Source organism: Strigops habroptila, chromosome 8, assembly GCF_004027225.2.
Source record: "Strigops habroptila isolate Jane chromosome 8, bStrHab1.2.pri, whole genome shotgun sequence".
Lineage (NCBI taxonomy): Eukaryota > Metazoa > Chordata > Aves > Psittaciformes > Psittacidae > Strigops > Strigops habroptila.
The window spans coordinates 50,500,413-50,523,180 of record NC_044284.2 but is presented as its reverse complement, the minus strand read 5'-3'; the positions used below and the strand labels follow the sequence as shown (position 1 = coordinate 50,523,180).

General features: G+C 37.3%; 1 protein-coding gene across 3 annotated transcripts in view; it reads left to right on the top strand.

The window, feature by feature from the left end:
• The window catches only part of ST6GALNAC3 (ST6 N-acetylgalactosaminide alpha-2,6-sialyltransferase 3), a 225,245-nt gene extending 210,470 nt beyond the window's left edge, over positions 1–14,775 (top strand). The window contains exons 4-7 of one of the 3 annotated variants that reach the window (XR_003992658.1): positions 6,080–6,187; positions 8,433–10,363; positions 13,387–13,506; positions 14,681–14,775. Coding sequence is in view for 1 of the 3 variants with exons in the window: in XM_030494917.1 (XP_030350777.1) it covers positions 6,080–6,187; positions 8,433–8,619 (295 nt within the window). In the remaining 2 variants the exon portion in view is untranslated. Of the gene's footprint in view, positions 1–6,079; positions 6,188–8,432 lie in introns of all 3 variants that reach the window. The other 2 variants (XR_003992657.1, XM_030494917.1) reach the window with 2 other exon arrangements.
• The last annotated feature ends 7,993 nt before the right edge of the window (positions 14,776–22,768 follow it).

Genomic DNA, 22,768 nt, shown 5'->3' with positions numbered 1-22,768 from the left:
CTACTCATAATGCATTCCATTTGTTTAAGCTTTGCATAAAGCTATACATGATGGATAATAAAACATATGTCTATTTATAAACGTTTCACTTTTCAAAATGACCTGAAGCACGGTGTGGGCTTTTGAATGTGTGAGACAGTCTGCTCAGTGCTAGAGGGGCATGGGTGTTTATTATTAGATGTCCTGCATCAGCATGGAATGCAAAGCAAGCACATGCATGCACACATACATGTATGAAGAATGAATAATTATGATAAGCAACTGCCTAACAGGTATCTTTATAATGCAGGAATAGCAACCACTTCTACCAGGTGAAATCAATTCTCTGTGCTTGCATCTTCATTGCTTTTCTTGTGCTTTTTTGCCCTTTTTTTTTTTTCCCAGAAAGTATATAATGAAACTATTAGCAACAAATCACCAAGTCTTACAGAAAACAGGCTAGTGATAATACTCTTCAGCATTTAGAGTCTTACTTTTCACCTGTAGAAATGTTTTCCTTCCTTTTTTTCCTCTCAAGGAAACAGCTTTCTGGCATGAGAAGTATATGTGCTCCTCAAAGTAGAGATGCTAGGAAAATGAACCTTGCCGTTCTCTCAGAAGAGGGGATGTTTTTCTGTCAGCTCATTCTAATCTGTCATTTGAAAGTCTACTTTTGATACAAAGAGAAAGGCATAGACCAAACCTGTGACTTAGGTGGGCATTTAATTTGTCAAAGAAAAGTTGTTCAGCAGATATATTCAGAGATGCTTCTCCAGAAAAAAAGAAATCTCAGTCAACATAAGGACAACAGTAGCATTGATTTGGCTCGTATATTAAGAAGATCTAGAAGGTTAAGAAGATATAGCAAGTAGAATTAAGTAACTGATCATCGGTTTGTGCTGGTAGATCAATTTTCAGTATCTTTAGTTGTAAGGAAACACACTGTCATTCAGCAATGCAAAAACCTCCAGTAACCCAGGGAGAAGAGCTGGTTTTCTTTAACAAGGGAGTGCAGAGGGAACATGTACCTTCCACCCTCATTCCCAAGGGTCAGTCACAGACAAGGTTGACACAGGGCAAGTGATGGAGAGTCAGGCAAAACCAAAGTATATTGACCCCCTCCCAAAAGATTAACAGTATCTTGATGCACTGCAAATATAAGTAAGTACCAGAGACATGTCTACCTGAAAACAGCCTAAGCTAACCTTGGCACAGTTCTTGAAAATATTGCTATTTATTTTGAATCATTTGTAAAAACCTTTTAGCACATTGGAAGGACATCTCACATTATGAAGTCTGCACTACAGGACTCTTAGTTTGTTTTGACCAATGCCCTTATTTATACTTACTTATTAATCAAGGGGCCTGACAAGCTGCTGCAAAGAAAGGTGTCGCTGATTCAGTAGTTTGGTAGGAGGGTCATCTGAGGATTAAAGTCTATAAACAGCCTTGATGAAAAATTTTTTTTTTTTTTTCCCCTCAACTAATTGCCCTGGAGAATCCTGTCATTTCAATCTGTCATTGTTGAATTTTATTTTACTGTAATATTTTGAAACTAAGCAAAAAAAGAAAAGTGTCTAGTTAATGCTTTTGGCAAGCTCTCTGTTACTTAATAGCTTCTTGAAGTCCTACAATTCTTTGTTTTTCATCTTAATTAACACTCTTAATTGACCTTCTGTGCTCTCTAATTTCTCCCAAAAGAATTAAAAAAAAGGTTTCTAAATTCTTTTCTGCAATCAGATTGACATGAAACAGATCATCTCTGGCTTAACAAACTTCTTCTTTTTCTAATTTTTTACTTTTTTACCACTGAAGTCCCCACTGGAAATTACAGTGCATTGAACCATAGAGCTAGAATTGATTGTGCACATAAAAAATCCTGGAACAATTGAACACAGAAAAGAACTTCCTGGAATGTTGTGGTTAAATCAGAACTCCAGTGACAACAAAACTTTTACCCAATTTGAACTCACCTGCCCTTGATCATTAAGAAAATATTTGATGTTCCTCGACTTTCCCCTGATGAGAGAAGGAACTAGTTTTTCCTTCATTTAGCCTACATCAAAGCATGGTTATAGATGTCAGAGAAGATGAATTTCAGTCACCAACATTTTTATAGGGCACTGTCTATTCCATCTTCTTTATATCAATTTCTTATGCTTTTTGTTGAATATTGGAAAGCTAAGACTAATGAATCCTATACAAATCGCTTTTATTTTTAATTAGTTTTTAGTTAAAGCTTTATGTATCACACATTACAATTCTAGCAATCCTAAACACATCTTTTACTATTTCCTTCTAAAATATAGAAGGAGATTTTCTTTTTTAAGGTGTTGTGAGAAACCGTAAGCAGTTCTTTCTACTGGAGTTTATGGAAAGCATTTCTAAAAATGCAAATTCTATGTTTTGAGACTTGAAACTTGCAAATAACTAATAATCTTGGAGCTTACTTTTACATTCTAAAACAAAATAATGACATTTTAAGCACTTAAACCTTCCCTAAGAGCAAGATAGGCAAGCATATACTTTGTTTCAAGCATCTTACTAATGCTGATTCCATTGGTCTTTTCATGTGTTTAATGTTAAGCATATGGCTATGCGCTTTTCTGAAATGCTGGATGGTGTTTAGCAGAATGAATTACATCCCAATGCTAACATTTCTTCAAGAATCCTAATAATGCAGGAAGTATGCAAAATAAGCTTTCATTTTCAAGATAAACAGACTAAGTAACTTCTTGTGAGCATTGCCTTTTTATTGCTGCATCCAGCTGTAAATCATGTGTTGAAAGAAAAAAACATCTTTAAAATGCATTTTTTGAAAAACAGTGCATTATTTTCTCCTGAGATCTTGAGACAATATCCTGCCTAGATCTGGTGCGCCATTAATTTTAGAGTATAAGAAAAAGTCACTGTGAGCCATAGGGAACAATTTTGGATTTGCTGCACAGACATATTTCACAATAGATTTGCCTATAGTAGTTCTATGGATGATTAACAAACTCCTGTTTTCCCTATTTTGGTATTAATGTTCTCCTTCCCTCAGATTTGTGTACTGACATGGCCTTATGCTACACATAAATGGAGGATTCTTTTCAGTGTGTAAAATTTGAAATTTGAATGCAATTACAGTAACAAGAGGAACTCTCTAATGAGTCTCAAAAAGCCTGGGCCAAACATGTAAAGCTCTCCTGTAGAGAAATAAATTGAGTGCATGGTGTTAGCATAATAGCAAGGGCTGAGACATTGCTTTGCACTACAGTTTTATGGGATAATATTTTAAAAGGTATGCAGAGATGTATGACTTTTTGGGGACAGCTAAAATTGTTTTCATATTTCTAATATTGCTTTCATTAGAATGTTGAAAGTATGTTTATGGTATCAGATTGAATTCTAAGGTGTTACCAAATCATCCAGAATCCCCATTGCTTAAGTATATTCCCTTGCCTCCCTACGTATCTTCAGAGGAAGAAAACGGGAGGAATGTGCTTTGTTTTAAAGCATATAATCAGTATTCTGTCATGTACTTCATCTCCCAGGGAAGGTACCTGGGAACTCACTCTGCTGTTTTTATTTATCCTGCTAGTGTAATATATAGATGGGAGGACTAAGGTCCAATGGTGTTAAAACAAGACATGAAATATTGATGAACTCTTTTTTAAAATTCCTTTTTCCTCCTGAGTATAGCAAGTTTCAGACTGTCAATATAGTACTCTCCAATAAACCTCCATTATCTGGAGGTTCCTGATCTTCATAGTGTTCTTATAAATGGTTATTATGATTCTAAATGGCTTTAAAAGCTCAAGGCTAGTTTTCTTTTGGTGCAAGAGCAGAAAGCAAGTTAGAAGCAATGCAGCTTTTTATCATGGCAGAATGTTACTCAGAAATAAAATGAATTGGATTGGGAATTCTCTTTGCTAGACAGTAACAGAACATTCTGTTTGAAGAAATGAAGATCATAACAGGACAGATAAACAGATGTACAGTTTTGTGGCTATAAAAGTGTCAAGTAGAGAGGCACAATTATAGTTGGTGTCCACTTAATGAAACACAGGTATTTGACACCCTGTCTTTTGTTTCCACTTTTCATTTTTCAGTGCTAAGTTAACTCTTTATTTATTGTTTCTAGAATGGTCCTTTACAAAAGCAGCTAAACAGATACTTATGAGTTTCCCCAAGGAAAAAGAGAGTTCAGAAAAGGTAGAGATAGACATTTACACCAGCTAATCCACGAAGGATGACAGGCGTGGGCAAGAGAGAGAAGATGTAGCCCAAACTACTTTCAGTGTTCTTGAGTATAATAAAACTCTCTGAGAGTTGAGGTAATTGTTTTTCAATTTAAAAAAAAAAAAAAAAAATTGTTTAAACTGGTGTGTACTAGAATTTCCTTGGGAATGTAAATCCCTTGGAGCTTTTCTACTATCCATAATAAAAGGTATTGATCAGAGAAGGAATCTGAATCTCAGTCCTGTATGTGTCAGGTAATGTCATTATAAAGGTTGTACAACTACTTTTTCACCTATCATCTTAATTAGTACTTAGTCAAACTTCAACAAGAAAAAGCAAGGAAGTAAGACAGAATCTGAGCCAAAAGCCACTGACTGGGAGATTTATCTGGGAGGCAGGAGACCATACTACATTCTTGCTCTGAACTAGCAAAAATCACTTGAGGTTGTTTCTTCTGTTTCGCAGGACAGTTGGGTTTTATAAGTTGCATAAGTTGCTATATGATGATGTGTTTTCCACATGAAAGCTTTATTCCTACCCCAGGATGAAAATGTTTTTAGAAGATTTTGTTTAGAAGATTTTAGAAGATTTTGTTGATGAAGATAACTGATTCATACACAGTTCTGCTTGGGAGTTCTTCTGCAACAAAACTTTATTGTGTGCAAACCTTACGCTACTGTAACTTATGATGGAGAACACACTGCTCCCTGCTGTACCCAAAAGCCAAGAGCTAAAAGATGTGGCATAAAGCTATGTTATCCCTTCCTATTAGTCACTCAACTTTCTCAAACTGAGCCAAAGTTGGGGCTCTATTAAGATGATTTTATGACTTCTGTGATATCTTTCTTTGAAAATTGGACAAGTTATTTATAATTTTAAGATAATTATTTTCATTTATTTCAATCAAACTGAAAGCAATACATGCACAAAGCTGGACTTCAACCAGTTCATAAGCAATGAGAGATAAATGTGTTCTTATTACTTATGAGATTTTAAGGCAGTAAGTCTTGCTTGCCCAGGTTATATGGGTAGCTTTGTTGTCTCCCAGTTCCCCATTGGTCACATTTGTGTCAGTAGAGTGAACGGGATTTGGTCTGCTACTAACAAAGCATATATTTGCTCACATAGCTAGCATGTGAGCCAAATCCTTACTCATCATTTGTTGTCACTCATCCAGGTAATACTTTAGGACTGATTTAATGCACCTAGTTATTTGAGCAAAGGCTATCAATCTGGGCACTTGTGTTTTTCTTGTGTTTTTCTCTCTGTTGTGTTATCTTAAAGAATGATAATGCAAACTTATGTAAAGGGATATGCACAGAATAATGTTTTTCAAAGACTTGTATTTGATGGTTTTCTATCCAAATGTCCTTAAAAGTTTCATTGCTGTGTGAATTTCCTATTCTATTTTCTATTCTATCTTTCTGTGTGAATTTTCTATTCTATTTTTCTATTCTATTTTTAGAATAGTCCACTGCAAATAAAGATTTTGCCTGTGGAAGAGGATGGTGCATATTCACATGCACACAGCACAAACTCTGCCAGTAGTTCGCTTTTTGGTGAAATTTATCTCATTTTACACACTTTACTAATTGCTTTCTTTCACATGTAAAAACAAGTTATTTTCTGTCTTATGGGAGATGCTTTGTTTGACTTCAGATATTTAACATGTTTTTTTTTTCTGTGGACAATAGCTTGAGGCCCCAAGCTGGGAAGAATTAGAGCATATCTATAAATAATTCAATATAGTTGTATGGTTTTGACAGATTGTCAAGTTGTTTAATGCCTTTTGTCCCAGGCAATAGATTATACTTCTTTGACAAAGTGTTGCTAATTTCTCATTGCAATTTGTTTTGGGTATTTTGTATTTTTACAGAGTCCAGTCAGGTTCATATCTCAGTACCGGTTGGTTTACCTTAATTTTGGCTATGGATGCCTGCTATGGAATTCACGTCTATGGGATGATAAATGACACCTACTGCAAGTAAGATCACAGGAAATTATTTTCATGCATTTACAATTCTGATGTCTTGTCAAAATTTCACAATTTATTTTAATATCATAAATCCCAAAAATGGATCAGGCAGTCATTTCCCACTGTTTGGCATTGATGTGACACTATTGTCAGCATATTTAGTCCTGATATGGCATTTGCTGTTGGTAAAATAAAAACATTTACAAAATCTAACATCAGTTGTCATAAGGAACTATTTTTAATAAAAGATCTTTTGCAGTTCCTGAATTAGATGAAAACAGAGTATGTTCATACTTTTCTGACTTGCTTCTACTTTTCTAGTACTTACTTCTACTGCTTAAATGAAGCTATAGAGGAAATACTAATATATTAGTTCTCTGAATACCAAATACACCTAGAAGTGAAAGAAACTGATTAGCCCAGAACAGTTACCTGAAATTACATTTCACCACCATTGAGCAACCTACTTGAACTTTCTAGGTTATACATGACTTGTTTTGAGTAGTAGCATGTTTCTAATTAGATAATAAAACAAGTCCTGTGAGCTTTATCACAGTAAACTAACATAAATTCCAACCAACTACTGTTAGTGACATTACAGCGACAATGGATTAATCTTATTGTCAGAAGTATAACTAAACACAGTTTTCAAAGGAAGTCCAAATTAAATGTTTTAATCTACAGTATACGGTATAAAAATACGAAATGTAACTATTCCTCATTCAGAAAAGCAGGGAACGTCATAAACAGTGTATGATACTAGTATAGATCTGTTATTCTGTACCTAGACTGGTTCAAGTCTTGCATGTAATCAGTCCAGTGGGTCCTCAGCTCCTAAAGTCTTTGTGCAGACCCTCACTCCTCATTCTCTGTTACTCCAGTGTGGGACTCATTCCTGTCAGACCCTAAAAAAAAGAATTTGAGATCTGAGTCACAGTTATTCAATTAGGGTGTCTTAACATTAGAGACTGACTTTTTAGAACTTGCAGATCTCACTGATTGAGTCATCCAGATGGAAAGAACATATGTTGTTCTTTGTTTATGAAAACACATTAGGCTCCCTGAAATGAGGGGTGACAGGACTAAAGCTGTCCTCACAGAGTTCAGCCAAGCTGGCATTGCATAGCCCTGATGTAAAACCAGTAAACAGCATGATAGCACTTCAGTCTGTTGGCAGCAGAGAAGGATGGGTTTGCTTAAAGCTGCAATTCTGACTGCATTACCTACTTATAATGTATAGTGTTCTTATAACTGTCTTATTCAGCCAGTTCAAGAACCAGTTTCAAGAGCTGGGGCTATCCAATGAGAACACTTTGATTAGGGATGGAGCCTTATGGACTGAGTTCTCACTGGTTAAACAAAATGTGCAATACCCATAAGAGTCAGCCCATCAGCTCCTTACTGATAAGACCAGTGTATGTTGAGATACACACTTAGCTTCATTTTCTATAGGAAAAAATAATTGAAATCATGCTCTAATGAAAGCCCTTATACAGTTTTGCGAAGGAGCTCAGGTGCTGACACAGGGAAAGGATTTCAGATAATTCACAGAATCACTTAGGTTGAAAAAGACCTTTAAGATCACTGAGTCCAGCTGTTAACCTGACACTGCCAAGTCCACCACCAAACCATGTCCCTAAGTGCCACATCTACACATCTTTTAAATACCTCCAGGGATGGTGACTCCACCACTTCCCCGGGCAGCCTGTTCCAATGCGTAACAACTCTTTGGGTGAAGAAATTTTTCCTAATATACAGTCTAAACCTCCCCGGCACAATTTGAGGCCATTTCCTCTCAACCTATCACTTGTTACTTGGGACAAGAGACTGACATCCACCTTGCTATAACCTCCTTTCAGGTAATTGTAGAGAGCGACGAGGTCTCCCCTGAGCTTCCTTTTCTCCAGGCTAAACAACCCCAGTTCCCTCAGCCGCTCCTTTATGAGAAAGAGACTGTGCTGGTCTAGACTTGTTCTCTAGACTTTTGTTGCCCATCTTTGGACACGGGCAAAGCACCTCAATGTCTTTCTTGTAGTGAGAGGCCCAAAACTTAACACATCATTTAAGGTGCAGCCTCACCAGTGCCGAGTGCAGTGGGACAACCACTTCCCTAGTCCTGCTAGACACACTATTTCTGATACAAGCCAGGATATTTGTATCCTGTATTGAGGAGCAGTATATACTAATATATACACTTATTGGAAATATATATATTATTGGAAATAATACTTAAGTGTTTCTTTTTTTTCTCTAGGTCAGAAGGCTTTCGTAAAGTTCCCTACCACTATTACGAGCCAGGAAGAGATGAATGCGAGGAATACTTTCTGCATGAAAATGCTCCATATGGAGGCCATAGGTTTATCACAGAAAAGAAAGTATTTGCTAAATGGGCCAAGAAGCACACGATAATATTTACACACCCCAATTGGACAGTGTCTTGATATTGGTTTTCTTAACACTCTCGTAACAGCATATTACAAAAATGTCTCAGTTTACAATAATTTTGCTTACATCTGGCTGGCCTTTCTCAGCCTAGGTAACACTAAACTAAAAAACGGAAGACAAAGAGGGTGATGGTTCAGCTGTTAAGCAAAATTAATCATCTGTGGAAGGCAGACACATTGTTTATTATTTCTTACGGTTGTACTCCACACAATGCACTTTATACTTTAACTGGATTTCATTTCAAGGCAGTAGCAATTAAAGACAGATGAGATTTCCTGTATATACAGGTGCACACAGAGAACACGATGGTCCTTTAAAACTTGTCCATCACCCTAGCTAATTAAAATTAGTATTTGTAGCTGGTATTGGTAGAAATTTTCCACAAAAGAAATATGAAGAAAAACACAGACCACCAAAGTCTATGAGTGAATTAATTTAAAAAAACACCTGAATACATACGAGCACCTGCATATATAGTAAAATTAGAGATGAGCTAAACATGGTTCTTGAACTGTATACAACTCTTGCATGAGAAGATACTGTTTACTCTAAGGCTTCAGATTAATTCATAACTTCTGAAATGCAGCTTCCTTCCACCCTGGTCAGGCTGCACCTTGTTGGATTATGTGGTTTCTACTTTCGGAGGCTGTTGTCCATAGTTTAGCTCCAGTTGCATGGCACTTAGCAAAGATTGTGTTTTGCAGTCCCTGCTGAACCTCTGGGTGTTGTACCAACCCTACTGTCAGTACTCAAGCTGGCTAGTGTTGTCTCATGAACTCCATTTACTTCAGTTGTGTCTTTGAGTTGCTCCAACATCCAAATACCTGTATTTTGACAGTATTTCCCAGGCAGCCATCATAATTTATTTAAAATCTCCAGTTTCTCCATCTTTAAAAGCAGGGATAGTATCTATCTACCTCACAAGGGAGTTGTGAGGATTAATTTAAATCCATAAAGCACTTTCCTGATGAAGAATGCTACAGAGCATTTATTCTTAATACAAAAACAACGGTACCTGTCATTTATTCTTGTCTGTTGGGTATTTAAAGAAAGTGACAGCATGTCTGGATCTGATGGCGAATTGTTCTGTGCATCTGCTTTCCTGCTGAGGATAATTTGTAATACTGAGTTCTCTCAGCTTGCATTGCTTCGGATGGAGTTGAAAGAACTCACACCCTTGCAGTATTATCTGGATATCAAGAGGTAGTTCAAGAATCTTAAAACATACTCATGTCTAGTTGAAATATGTATTTCCAAGCTTACTCTCATGCAATGTTTTCAACTGCAGCAGACTCATTTGTAATATGACCATAATTCAACTATACATGTAAGTTTTATTTAAACTGTATTTAAATTAATGCTTTAAGTTTAGAATGTGTCCTATGAATATTTTAACATCTGGAATGTCAGATTCAACACTGTAATAGCCAATACTGTGAACACTTGAAAGAATTATGTGTGAAACATGACACACAGGGTTTACTCACACTACTTAAACATTAACCAACAAGAAACTTTGTATGCTTTTGTAAATCATGAAAAGGGGAAAGTAAAAAGCTATTTTTACATGTAAGTATTTGTATACTGACTATTTCATATTGTATATTTGTACATATAAATCTATATTTTATATGTTCATGGCATATGTATTCTCTCAGCAGTAGCTGCAACTCTTAGGATGGGGAGGAGATCTCTTCGCCAGTGATCCTCCTCCTGATCATTGGTTTCTTGTTGCCGTTGGTAGGTGATGCCAGGGTATCATCTCTCTTGCCCCTTCTATTTTCTACTGTAAATGCAGATTTCTGATATTATTTTTAATATAGCTCAGCTTTCACTGCTTACTTTAGTGCTGTAAGTGTTCATGCTCATTGCCAAACAAAGGCTGGGACCATGTTTATGATCCTGTATAAACATCTATATTTAAATGCAGGCTCTGTCCCAAACTTCTTGAGTGACTTGATGTCTTACCTTTCTGTTTGGAAAAGGAGAGCAATAATATTTTCCTGCTCCCTGTCTTGACTGACTTTCCTGTAAGCTCTTGAGACGGATATTCTCATTTGCAATGTATTTGTATAATGCCTTGCAGAAAAGGTGCCCAAAGTGTCTGAAAGCTACAGGCACTGCTATATTACACAAATAATTTGAACTGGCTGCTTCTTGTCCCTGGAGTTTAAAATCAATTGTAGGCTAATATAGCATGGAATAAAATCAAGAGGGGGAAGGGTCATGGATGGATGAAGAGTTGCAGTAGCAGAAGACAGTGAGCTAGATTTATCGCCATATGCATATGCAACTTTTCGGTCCGGATAGATGGCTGGATAGATGGAAAGCTAATAAAAAAATTGTAATGCAGGATTTGAAGAATGCAGGACATGCAGAACCAGGGACAATGTTCCACATCTATTGTCCAGGGCAGCCTGGGAAAACTTGTCATTCATCTGTGGGAAGAGGAGCTGAAAAGGAGAACATCAAACTCAACTTGCATTTAGAAGGTCTTTGGGTTAATTGAAAACTACTATGAAAGTACTACACATGGAAGTGCAGTTGGGCTGGGCACACTTACATGAGAAGCACCCTTGTGAAGCACAGTCTTTCACCCCAGCAAGTGGTTTTCATATGAAAGGCAGTTTTTAATCCTGTGAAAGTTTTTAAGATAATTAAGACTTGCCAGATCGCCATAAAACTGTCGTAAAATATGTGCTTCATACTGAAGCTCCTTGTAGAATGCTTGCATGCTGTATGAAACAATATCTCATGCAAAGGCTGGCTACGAAAAATACAGCTCTAAGAACAGCTAAATGTACAGCAAAATTGAGAACATCATTAGAGTGCAGTTGTCACAGAGCAAAGTAAAAGTGTTGCTCTCTGCTTGGATTTGCAGTTAGAGCAGATCCACTTTTAGAAACATTGCAGCAGGCTTCATTCACACTAGAGTAAATGAACATCAGTTCCCTTATTTAAATGAGCCTGTCTTTAGCATAAACTAAACACATATTTGCATGATTTTTATTATATGAGTAAGGAACTGTGACCACAGTGTTAAAGACAATTCTACAAAGAAATTACTTAGTTGAAATCTGTTAAAAATCAGCACTGTGGTAATGAAGAATCTCAGTACTTGGCTTGAGCAGTAAGAGACCTCGATGACCTTCTGAGAGCAGTTAAGATATCAGCTGAGAGTCATTTATTAATTCTTTAAAATAAAGCCTACTACAGTTTACCTGAATGTAATCATATCCTAATTGCTTATTCATTCAAGCAGTCCTATTTTAATCAACTACTCCTGTGTATAAAACAAGCAGGGAGTTTACCTGAGGTTTTCAAAATAGATCTTCACATTGCTGCTAACAGAGGAATACTTACAAATAATTTGGCTTTCTTTTTTTTGCCATCAGTCAGCTAAGTAGTCACCAAATGTTTTCTTTAATTATTTAGTTATTTAAAATACACTTCTTGAAGAAAAAAAAAAAGGTATTTATTGTTCAGCTTGCTGTAGGCTTGGTTTTAATAAATATTTAAATTTTAACACACTTTATATTTTATGTGCATTACCTTCTCATTTGATTTTTTTTTTTTTTTCAAGGAAAAAAGTTTTAAGTAGGAGCAGAATTTTTCCTACGGAAAAAAAAATCTTTTTGAGTGGTAATTACTAATTCACAGGTAATTAACTGAGTAACATAAAAAACCTGGTTTTTCTTTTTCCAAACAGACATAGCAAACATGATCCCAATCTTTTCAACCCCACTAGATGTCCGGATTACATCCCTCAGCTTATACCAAGGCCTTTTCACAGAAAGAAAATGTAGTCTCCATATTCAGCCAAATTCCCTTTCCATCTGGGCTGGGAGGCTCCATCTGCAGACTGCTCGTATCAGTTACATCAGTAAGTAGGAAGGACTGAGTAAGAGTTCTACTTAGGAGCAGATGGTGTTCTAACTTCTAAAAAATGCCCCTAAAGTGCTTTAGGAGAGGAATACCCATTGATCTCTCCTAGAAACACTTTACTGAAGTATTCTGATTCTTCAAATGCCTTTAGCTCCTCTGGAGAATTATTGTCTCACTCTCTCTAGTAGGAATTACATGGGAAAACATGCCCTTTACAGGACAAAGTAGAGGCAAATTCTGTGGTGTTAAAGATTTCTATATAGACAACACCAGGGATGAAGAAGTCAGCCTGATGCAAATTAACTGAAGACTAACTGATTTAGGTATCACTGAGGACTCAATTCAAAACTAATGGGAATCATTTTGACAAGTTTATGAATACAGCACCCACTCGAGTAAAACCTTTGCACTCCTGGTACTAAGGTAAGCAGTGTTTTATCTGAAAGTACCATATGCACATAATGCATTGCATAGTTAATAAAAAGGAGCCCATCCCACATCTGGAGGGCTGATGCAGTGTTTATTCACCTGCTTGTGGGCTGGATGAAAGATGGAGCCCACACAAAGTTACCTGGCAGCGGAGCACAGATGCTCAACCAGAGGGCATGTCCAGGTAAGTAAGAATTAAACAAGTGATCACTCATTAATTATAACTGGATGTCACCCTTAGTAAGTAGAAAATCAGAAGTGCTTTACATATTGATGCTTATATTTAGATGACTTTTTCTTGGGGGTTGGTTTGTGATGAACCTTAGGATACTCACAACAGTGAAACTGTGAGTGCCAAAGGATTACACAGGAGCTGTCTGTGGGTGTTGGGATGTACTGCATACAATAGATTCATATATTACTAAAATAGGTCTGTTTTTCTTGACTAGGCATAGTTCTTTTGAGAAGAAAGTGTTTCATTTTCAGCGGATGTGTCTTTTTCTGTTCCATCTTTCCTGAGAGGATGCACAGGAATGCGTCTTAACCATGGGGGAGTGAAGAATGGTATGGTAAATAGACAACCACCAGATTCATATGTTTTTTTCTGGCTATGGCTGTGATGTATAGCCATTGACACAAAGAAAAGTAAGGTCTTTGAAAACCTTTTATTGCATAATCTATTGAAGTCTCATGTGTCTGTTCTGGATTAGAGTCTCCTAGGCAAACCCTCCAGCAAGGGGCAGAAGGAGAAAGAGAGGGTCTCTCCTAACCAAAAGACAGGGCTTCTGCAGAAGCCATAACAATCTGCGTAGTATACCCAGGCCTGCTCCCCAGCTGTTGTAGGCTCCCCACCCAGCCACAGCTTTGGGCCCTTTCTGGCCCCGTAGGGTTGAGTGCATTCTTCAGCTGACTCATGTAGCCTGTTTTCTGCAAAAAGTCTGCCCATCCTCCCCTTTGGTGGGGCCAGGGGATGGATGATACTAACCTGGGGGCAAGGAGTGATGTGTGGCAGAGCAGGAACGCTTCCTCAAGTCAGCAGCATAACCTTGCTTGGGGCACAGTCTCACCTCAAGTGCTGAACTCAGTTTCTTTGAATGTGGTGGGAAAGATATGCCTGGATTTTGTTATTGTCTGTATGATTAACTCAGTAAGAGTGACCATTCTATGGGTGTCTTAAACAGCCGATTTTGCATCTTTTTTTGCATTGCTTGCTTCTATTTCTGGGAATTCCTCAAGATAAGCAGCTGTTAGCATCTGCCACTGCTGTTCTGATTTACTGGCCATAAAGAGACTGTAAACTTGAACTAATGCATGTTCCTACCATGTATTATGCATGATAGCATGTTACACATTTTATTCTCGCACTATAATAAATAAGTTGTGTGCAAACCTAGTTTAAGCAGCTTAAGTAGTGCTTTTTCTTTCTCTCATATCACGTGTTGCCCAGAGCACTTTACTGGAGCTCTGTAAGTGCCATTAGCAGCTGGCAGGAAATAAATTGTTGAAACCAGTCTGGAAATATTTAGTAAAATTGGCATTTTTCACTGGAATAGCAGAAATAGTTAAGCTTGCTTTTGTGAACATACTCTAGTGCTCACAGTCACAAATTCTATGTTCTGTTATAAGGGAATCTCATGTCTGAGTGTAACATTGGCAATGATTTTATTGACACAGATAGTGTCAGGATGTTGGCAGGGCAGAGATCATAATTTTTTGACATTTATGGGAGTATCTTTTTAACAGAAATGGCAGAAGATTGGCGAAGATGCCTGTAGCTTTTTCACATTGTTGCTGCTGAAAATAGTATTTCTGAGGATGGCCAGAGGAAAAAAAAAAAAGTGAGTGCTCACTACTCTTTTGGCTGTTCATCTATCCCTTCCTCATACATAGACACATGCACACACATCTACAAAGAAAGGATAGGGAAAGTCTTTTTCCAGACAGTCGCAAGCAAGAACAAGTAAGACTAATTTATATAGTAAATATAGGTTGTAGTGCTTGTGAATTCACATTTATTCTGTATATTTCCAAAGCCTATGTCTGTGTTAGCAAGGAATTGGCTCAGCTGGATCTGATATGCAGCCTGAAAGTGTTGGTGCTAAGGACCTGATCTCCACCCCATGCACAGTCTTTAGTTTAGGCCCATGGGCTCAATGCCACTTGTGATTGGAGCACATTTTTTAGTTTCATCCAAAAGGAGTCTAGTTCATACCCTCAGGACCACTCCATCATGCAAACTATAGCTTGCTAAGTGAGGCCACTATACTGACTGCCCAAAAGGAAATTGAAATTCCTCTTAACCCATCTTTCAGCTGAATAGAAGCCCTTTGTTGTCATATGTCCCCCCTCCACTCAGGTTTTGCGTGGGTTTTTTTTTTTTTTTTTTAATAGGTATTTTTTTTAATAGGTATTTTTCTTTCAAATCTGAGCTCTGATTTCTCCTGTCATATCATAGGAATCAACAACTTCTGACTCCTCCTAAAATTAGCATCCAATTGTGGTCCATAAAGAAGGAATGTGGTATAGGACAGAGTAATCCAGCATGGGTACAGCATGGAAAGTGCTTAGTTTGGTGAAGAGTTAACTCTGATTCCACTTGTGGATGTGATTTTTACCATGAACATGCTGGAACAATGCATGCATTGTTTTTACATACTATATCACACTAAAAATTACCTTGATCATTTTCCCAGGGTATTTTTATTCTTGTGGCCTTCCAGTTATCTGTATACGTGTGCATATGTGCATTTATATACAGTGTACAAGCATTCTTCTGTTCTTAGACAGTTGCTACTATATGCTGCTAACATAAACTTATTTAGAAAGTTCATGTTATGCTATTTATTACATGTATTATTTGGTTGCCTTTTTGTAATGCTGACAAGTGTACTCGTAGATATCACTGTAGACTTAGAAAACTTTCATACTATTTATACTTGTTTCAGATGTTCTGCCATGTGTTTTCTTGCTTCTGTGTACTTGCAAAATTGTGCTTGGGTTATTTTAAAATATGAATAAATGTACACAATTTTCAATCATCTGAGATAATTTATATGCAATTTTGTGCTAAACACTTTTATTCTTGTTTATGAATATGCCACTATAATAATACCTGATAGTTCACTGAATTCAAAGAAACAAAGATCTCTGTTCTAGAAAGTATCAAAATCTTCCGCACACAAATGTAAACTAAACCTAAATTATTTCTTAATTGACATTAAAGGCATTTTAAGGCATCTATCCTCAACATATCCAGTAAAGTTGGGTAAACTCACCCACAAAACCTGCACTTACAATAACTCAGGTTTTTATTTCTGTGTGTTAACACATGTTGCACCCACTCATGGCACACAGAAATGGAGATTTGTGGGAAAGTTACATTGGATCCTACCCGTAAAGGGTACATCCCTCAAGCATAGCACTCTCCAAAATCACATCATTGAAATCCCTAGGAGTCGACATCCAGCACATGCTTCAGCGACCTGTATAAGGCTGATGGGTGTGGGAGAGAGGTCACATCTCATGGAAAGGTGCAAACCTCTACTCGCAGCTACAATGTTGACAAGAGTACTGGCAGGACCGACATTTCTTCCATCATTGCAGTGGACCCCATGGTGCTGAGAGAGGAAAGACTAGAACTCTTCTAATCTCTAACTAGGCTCTAATTTCCTTGGTTTATTGCCCAGGTAAGAACATGAGTAAAAGGCAACAGGCTTCAATGTGTAAATTTTAACTTGGTCTGTGTGTGCTGAATTAAACACATATAGATTAACTGGGTTCTGGAGATTCCAGGTGTGTTTGTCAGCACTGGCATATATAATGCAGCAACTGTTACCATTTAATTTGGGACCAGATTCTGGTACTCACGTACTCATGGCACAGAGATTTTTTTCCTTTAAGTGGGCTATTTTGGCAGCCACCACAAAGAGGGAAAGGAAAAAGAGAATTTCTGTGATAAGACTTAAAATTAAATGAAGGGAAAAAATGCCATTCACGTGCTCAGATTTGAGATTCCTTCAAATCTTATATGCTGCCAAGGAGCTTGTTAAGAACTTATGTGTTATTTTTCAGACATACTCTCCAAATATACCGTAATGTTCCCTTCAGAACCATTACAGCATGAGCTGTGACTGCATATTAACAGCATGATGTAATACGGATTCACTTCAGCCTCTTTGCATGCAGGACAGTGGAGTATGTTACTCTTGACGTTCATACTTAATAGTATTGACATGGGTTGTGAATGCAAGTTTATTTGATCCTTTACCATAGAATCATAGAATAGCTAGGGTTGGAAAGGACCTTAAGATCATCTAGTTCCAACCCCCCTGCCATGGGCAGGGACACCTCATACTAGATAGACCATGTCACCCAAGGTTGTGTCCAACCTGGCCTTGAACACTGCTCCAGATACTCCAGTTAAAAAGTAGTTTAATTATTGAATTATCCTCCTTAGACCTTTTCAAACCCTTATAGAATAGCCAGCCTATCCTCCTGAAGTTTTTGTTCCTGTGGCTTTAAATTTAGATCTTATTTTATTAATTTGCACCAGATGACCCCATAATCCTTGTCAACTAGTCTCAGTGATCTTTTCTTTTTATTACCGACTTCTACCTTAACGACTGAGTCTTCTGTAAACCTTTGGTTTTTTTTCCAAATTGTTGATAAAAATGTTAACTAGAGTATGCCCAGGGAGCTATCCCAGCAGAATTCCTGTTCTGTGATCATTCTTCATTTAAATTCATGTTTTGAAATGTCAGTTAACCATTTTTCCATTCATTTAATGTGTGACATGTCAATTTTGTGTTATCATGGTTTCTTAACTCAAATGTCATGAGTTCCATATCAAGTGTCATATAGAATCAAAGTATATCAACAGTGTTGTGTTTCACTTGTAGTCACAATTGGAAAAAAAGCCAGCAAATGCGTTTGACAGTATCTATTTTCCATATTGTACTTAGATTGGCATTTACCATATTTCTCCTCTTTAATTATTTAGTAATTGAGTCCCCTGTCAGCCATTCCATTACTTTGCTCCAGATCAATTTCAGACTGACAGGACTGTAATTATCTAGGTCATTAAGTTTATCCTTCTTAAATATTAACACAACATAAGTTTTCTTCCAGCTTTCTGGAACTTTCCCAATTGTTCCAAGACTTGGCAAAAAGCAGTAATAACTATAGATTTCTGTCAGTTCTTTAACAACTCCTGGATAGTAGATATCAAGTTTCCTATGCAAATATTTTTTTACTTCAGGAGCTTCCATTTAATGTTTTCTTTGTTGATTTGTTGTTGTTGTTGCTGTTGCCTGGTAGTTCATCATCCTCATAGAACATCACCAATTGTCTGTCTTTTCCTTAAATACCAAATACAAATATTTATTGAAAACTTCTTTCTTGTCTTCATTGCTCTTAGCAAATCTTCCACTTTAATCTGATAAAGAACTGGTACCATTGTCAGGATTTCTAATGTGTTTGAAGAATATTGTCCTTAATTTTCGGGCCATAAATTTCTTGTTGGCGACACTTACTGGAAGAATTATTTATGTAATTCCTTACTTCTACTCTATATTCAATGTTATCAACTTTTTTTTTTCTTCATTTCAATAATTTACAATTATGTAGAGGCTTTCATTACCCCTTTGAGCTAGATATTTTTTTAATACATACAGCTTTCCTAATTTTGCAGCTATCAAATAGTTTATTTGTATTTTCCAATTATTGATCAGTTCTCTCTCCTAGCTGATTTTCCTTTACAATAATTTTCAGTTTGATAAAAAGATTGCACCATCCATATTACTGCTTGGGCTTCATTCTCCTTACACCCATAAAGAGCAATCAAGTTCTTACCATAACCACTAGTATTTAGTTCTCTTATCAAGTCCTATGTTTTCTTCACTATTTGTGAAATGAGAACTCACATAAAATTCTAATTTTTTGAGCTTCCCTTTTTGGTTTAAGAAATGTTTGTATATGATGTTCAAAAATTCTGCAGAGGTTTTAGTACCAGCATCATGAAACTTTAGGCATGTGTCAGGCAGACTGAAATCTTAGATGATAGTGCAGCTTTTTTGCTCCTACATGTTACAGAAGGTGCAAAGGCACCCAGTCATCCTGCTCTCTTCTATGATTTGGTGATTTGCAGCAGCAGCTACTATCCCATCTAGTGTTTTATCCATTAGAGTATTGATCCATCACATTCAAGATCAATGCTTCTGAGCTGCTAGTGTCCTGAAAACAGACTATGTCTTTTTTACCTTAGAGTACCACTCTTTTCCCCCTTTTCTCTGCTTGATCTTTCCAAAATAGGTTATTAGCATTGATTTTAATGTTCCAGTTATGCAGTTCTTCCCATCTACTATCAGTAATATCAGCTAAACTGAATTTATAAATAAGTAATTCTGATTACTTTCCTTTTTTACCCAGACTCTTTAGTACTGCTTTATATAAAATCTACTAGTTTTACATTCTTGACTAATTTTGGGTTTGCTATCTTGATTTCATGCTGAATGAGGACTCATTTCCTTTTTTGTTTGGTTGGATTTGGGGTTTTTTACATCAAATCTCTTTTAGCATTCATTTTCAGCCTCTTCCCCAGCAGGCTGTTTGCCTTTGTACTGAAAACAGGAGACCACTCAAACTGTTCCATCCTTTCACCTGCATCAAAATTCAGATGCTCCATGTTCAGAACCTTTTTCACCTGTCTTCCTACATTTGCTAGCCAAGCATCCTTGAGGATCATGCAGACATTCTCTTTAAGCAACATTCAGAGTTCCTTGAACTTGTCTGAGATCTGTGAGACAACTCTCTATGAAGCAGAGTCACTAATGCTTAATGTGTAATCACTGATGATCCTTGCTCTCTGACACTGGACTGTTCAATATTAAAAACATACCTTGAGGCCAGGCTGTGCAGGAACACTGTACTGTTACCCACTTTTCCTTTGCAAGACAGTCTTTCCAATGACCTTTCTATTTCCAGCCTTTTCCCAGATTGGTTTGGCTATGATCCCTAACCGTCTATTTTTGAAAAACACTTCTGCCTCTGGGGCATTCTGAAATTTGGGCAAGAGTGGATCAGAGATAGGGGAAAGCTGTCTATTTTCAGATTAAAATGTAGGCTGTTCTAACACATCTGCTTGGGCCCTTCTTTGTATTGTTGCACAGAGAAACCAGAGCTCCATGGCCAGCCTAGTGCCTCAGCTAGCAGCTCCCATCTCTCTCCTGGATTGGCAGAATTTGGGAACTACAGAGTCTGGGTTCTGAGACAGTATGAAAATTGAGCAGAGGAACTGCCAAAAAAATGAAACAGATAAAGAACTGGCTTGTTTTGTTAGAAGATTGATCAAAATCTCCATCTTCCTATGGGACATTTAAATGACAATCAACTAGCAAACTTCACTGGAAAAAGCAAAACATTCTACCATAGAATTTCCAATTAACTCTTCTCCTGTCCAGAGGAGAGCTATCTAAATTAATTGTCTTTGGCAGGTGAGGTCTGTCCTCATCTTGGTACAAGAGATAAGGTACTAGTTACAACACATCTGGGTAAACTCGCACAGCTTTTTAATTACAACAAAAGCACTTTTCACAAATGTCTTGTAAACTAAGTGTCAACAGTGTCTGGATTGCAGTTGCCTGGCCATGGGGTTTGATGACTTTAATAGAAATGATGAAACATTATCCTGCATTCTATGATCAACTTCTCCTTCAACCCATTCTTATAATGCCTATAGTTCATCAAGCACTAGCACTACTGCTCAGGCCTTGAAATAAGACTAATCAAATCCATTTGGTCTCACATTGCCTTTTTTGTCGTCGTTTCAGAAAAGGTGTTCAGTTCATTGTTCTGACGCACTACAAGTTGCATTGCTTCATCAACTTAGAGCCTTGATTGATGAAAGACACTTGATGTATGGTGATGTCACCTAGCAAAAAGTTTGATTGCTTCCTTGTTCTATGTATTAGTTCTGTAGAACTAGGAAGAGAGCTATGCAAATGTGTCCCCTGAAGATACCATATGGAAACTGAAAATCCACCAGCACCTAACTTTGCAGGATATGTCCACATGGTACTGTACAAGTCCATGCCACGCAGAGATACTTCTGCTGGCTCTGAATGAACAAAACATGTCTGCACACAAATGACATACAATTTGTTACATTTTTGCAAGGAAAAACATTATAAGAATTGACTGAGCACAGCCTCACAGATCTTAAAAGTCTAGTTTCTATGTCTGTGAACAACGCATTGAGTTACGTGGAATTGTGAATCACTTTTCGTGTTGTGCTGATTAATTCACATACATATACGCACGAAATAACATGGTAGAAAGCTGATACACTAAAACATCATAGATAAGTCACTGCCATGGACTTTTCTGGAAGTGTTGTGGCAGGAAGCAAGACTGCAGAGTTTATACTTGAATAGCCAGATGAAAGCTGTGTACGGTAAACAACTTGAGATCATCAAGACATTGTGGAGGAAATTACTATGAACACTGTAATGATTGTATTTTCTGTTATTTCTTCAAGCTATCTTGAAAAAAAACCAGTTCTTTTCATCAGTACCTCAAAGATTCTTCCCCAAAAAACGTATGAAGCAGACTGACAAAGAGTTTCTGAAAGCATTTTGGATTACATGAAAGGAAGCAGTGATAATTTAAGAAACACAGGAGAAAAGAGTGAATATTTAAGTTAAGGACATTGAGCTATAACATCCCAGCGCTTTATGTGCCATACTTCTCATTGGCATCAATGGGAGCTCCTACTTCAAGCTTAGAACAAGAATTTGCATTTTTTATCCTTGTATCCACAAATGACTACAAAGCACAGAGAAAGAGGCCAGTCTTTTCCTGGTCCTGAAGCCTTGGTTTTATCTTTCATGATATTTGAAATGGCAACCAGCCCTCGTGATGGTTCAAATAAGTGTCAGAATGCACTTTTTTTTCAGAGAAAGGAGGGCCAGGGACTCAAACTGCATCATTTTTCAAGGGCAGATTTGCAATCCTTGGGAATTTTAAAATGTGGATAGTACTGTATAAATTTGAGTGCATCGGTAGTGAATGGGATAATTTAATAGCACCTTCCGCTCTCAAGTATTTCTTTCCTTGAATAGATTATTAGACAGCAAGAGTTGAAGATACAAACCTTGAATCATGAAAGCATGTGTACATAATGAAGAGGTATTACAATGAATTATAAGCACCGGTAATAATTTAGGATCCAGAGGGCTTGCGACCTCTGCTTTTAAAAACATGCTTTAAAAGTTATCATTCTACAGCATTGTCTCACAACTCTTTATCTCCTAAATGCTTTTGGACACACAGACCATGGGATTAATTATATACTGCAAGCAACAATTCATGAATATTTAACACACTCATTTATACTTAATGAATAAATTTGCATTTTGACAGTGTTATTTAATGCGTTTTAAGGAAATACTGCTCATTACCTTTCAATTTTGTAGATTAGGAGAATGTAACTGGAATGATAAGCTAGGAAAGAGACCACACGATTTCCATGCAATTGTTTGCACCGTTTGTTCCCGCCGGTTTTTGATCGAAGCAGCTGTTTGGTTTTTTGGAGGAAGTTTCTGTGTGTCCTGGTTACTTCATCCCAGTCTGAGAAGTGAAGCTGCGAGTGGGATAGGTTGAGGCAAGAGGTGGCTCCTCAGCCCTGCCCTGCCCTCGGGCCTCTCCCAACTGCCTTTGGGGCGGGACCTTCCCTGCCTGACACGGGCTTTCATTGGAGAAGAGAAGTGTCACTCTCTAAGAAAGGCGAGGGATTGGCAGGCGCCATGGGCCTGGGGCTGCCCAGGTGTGTTGACA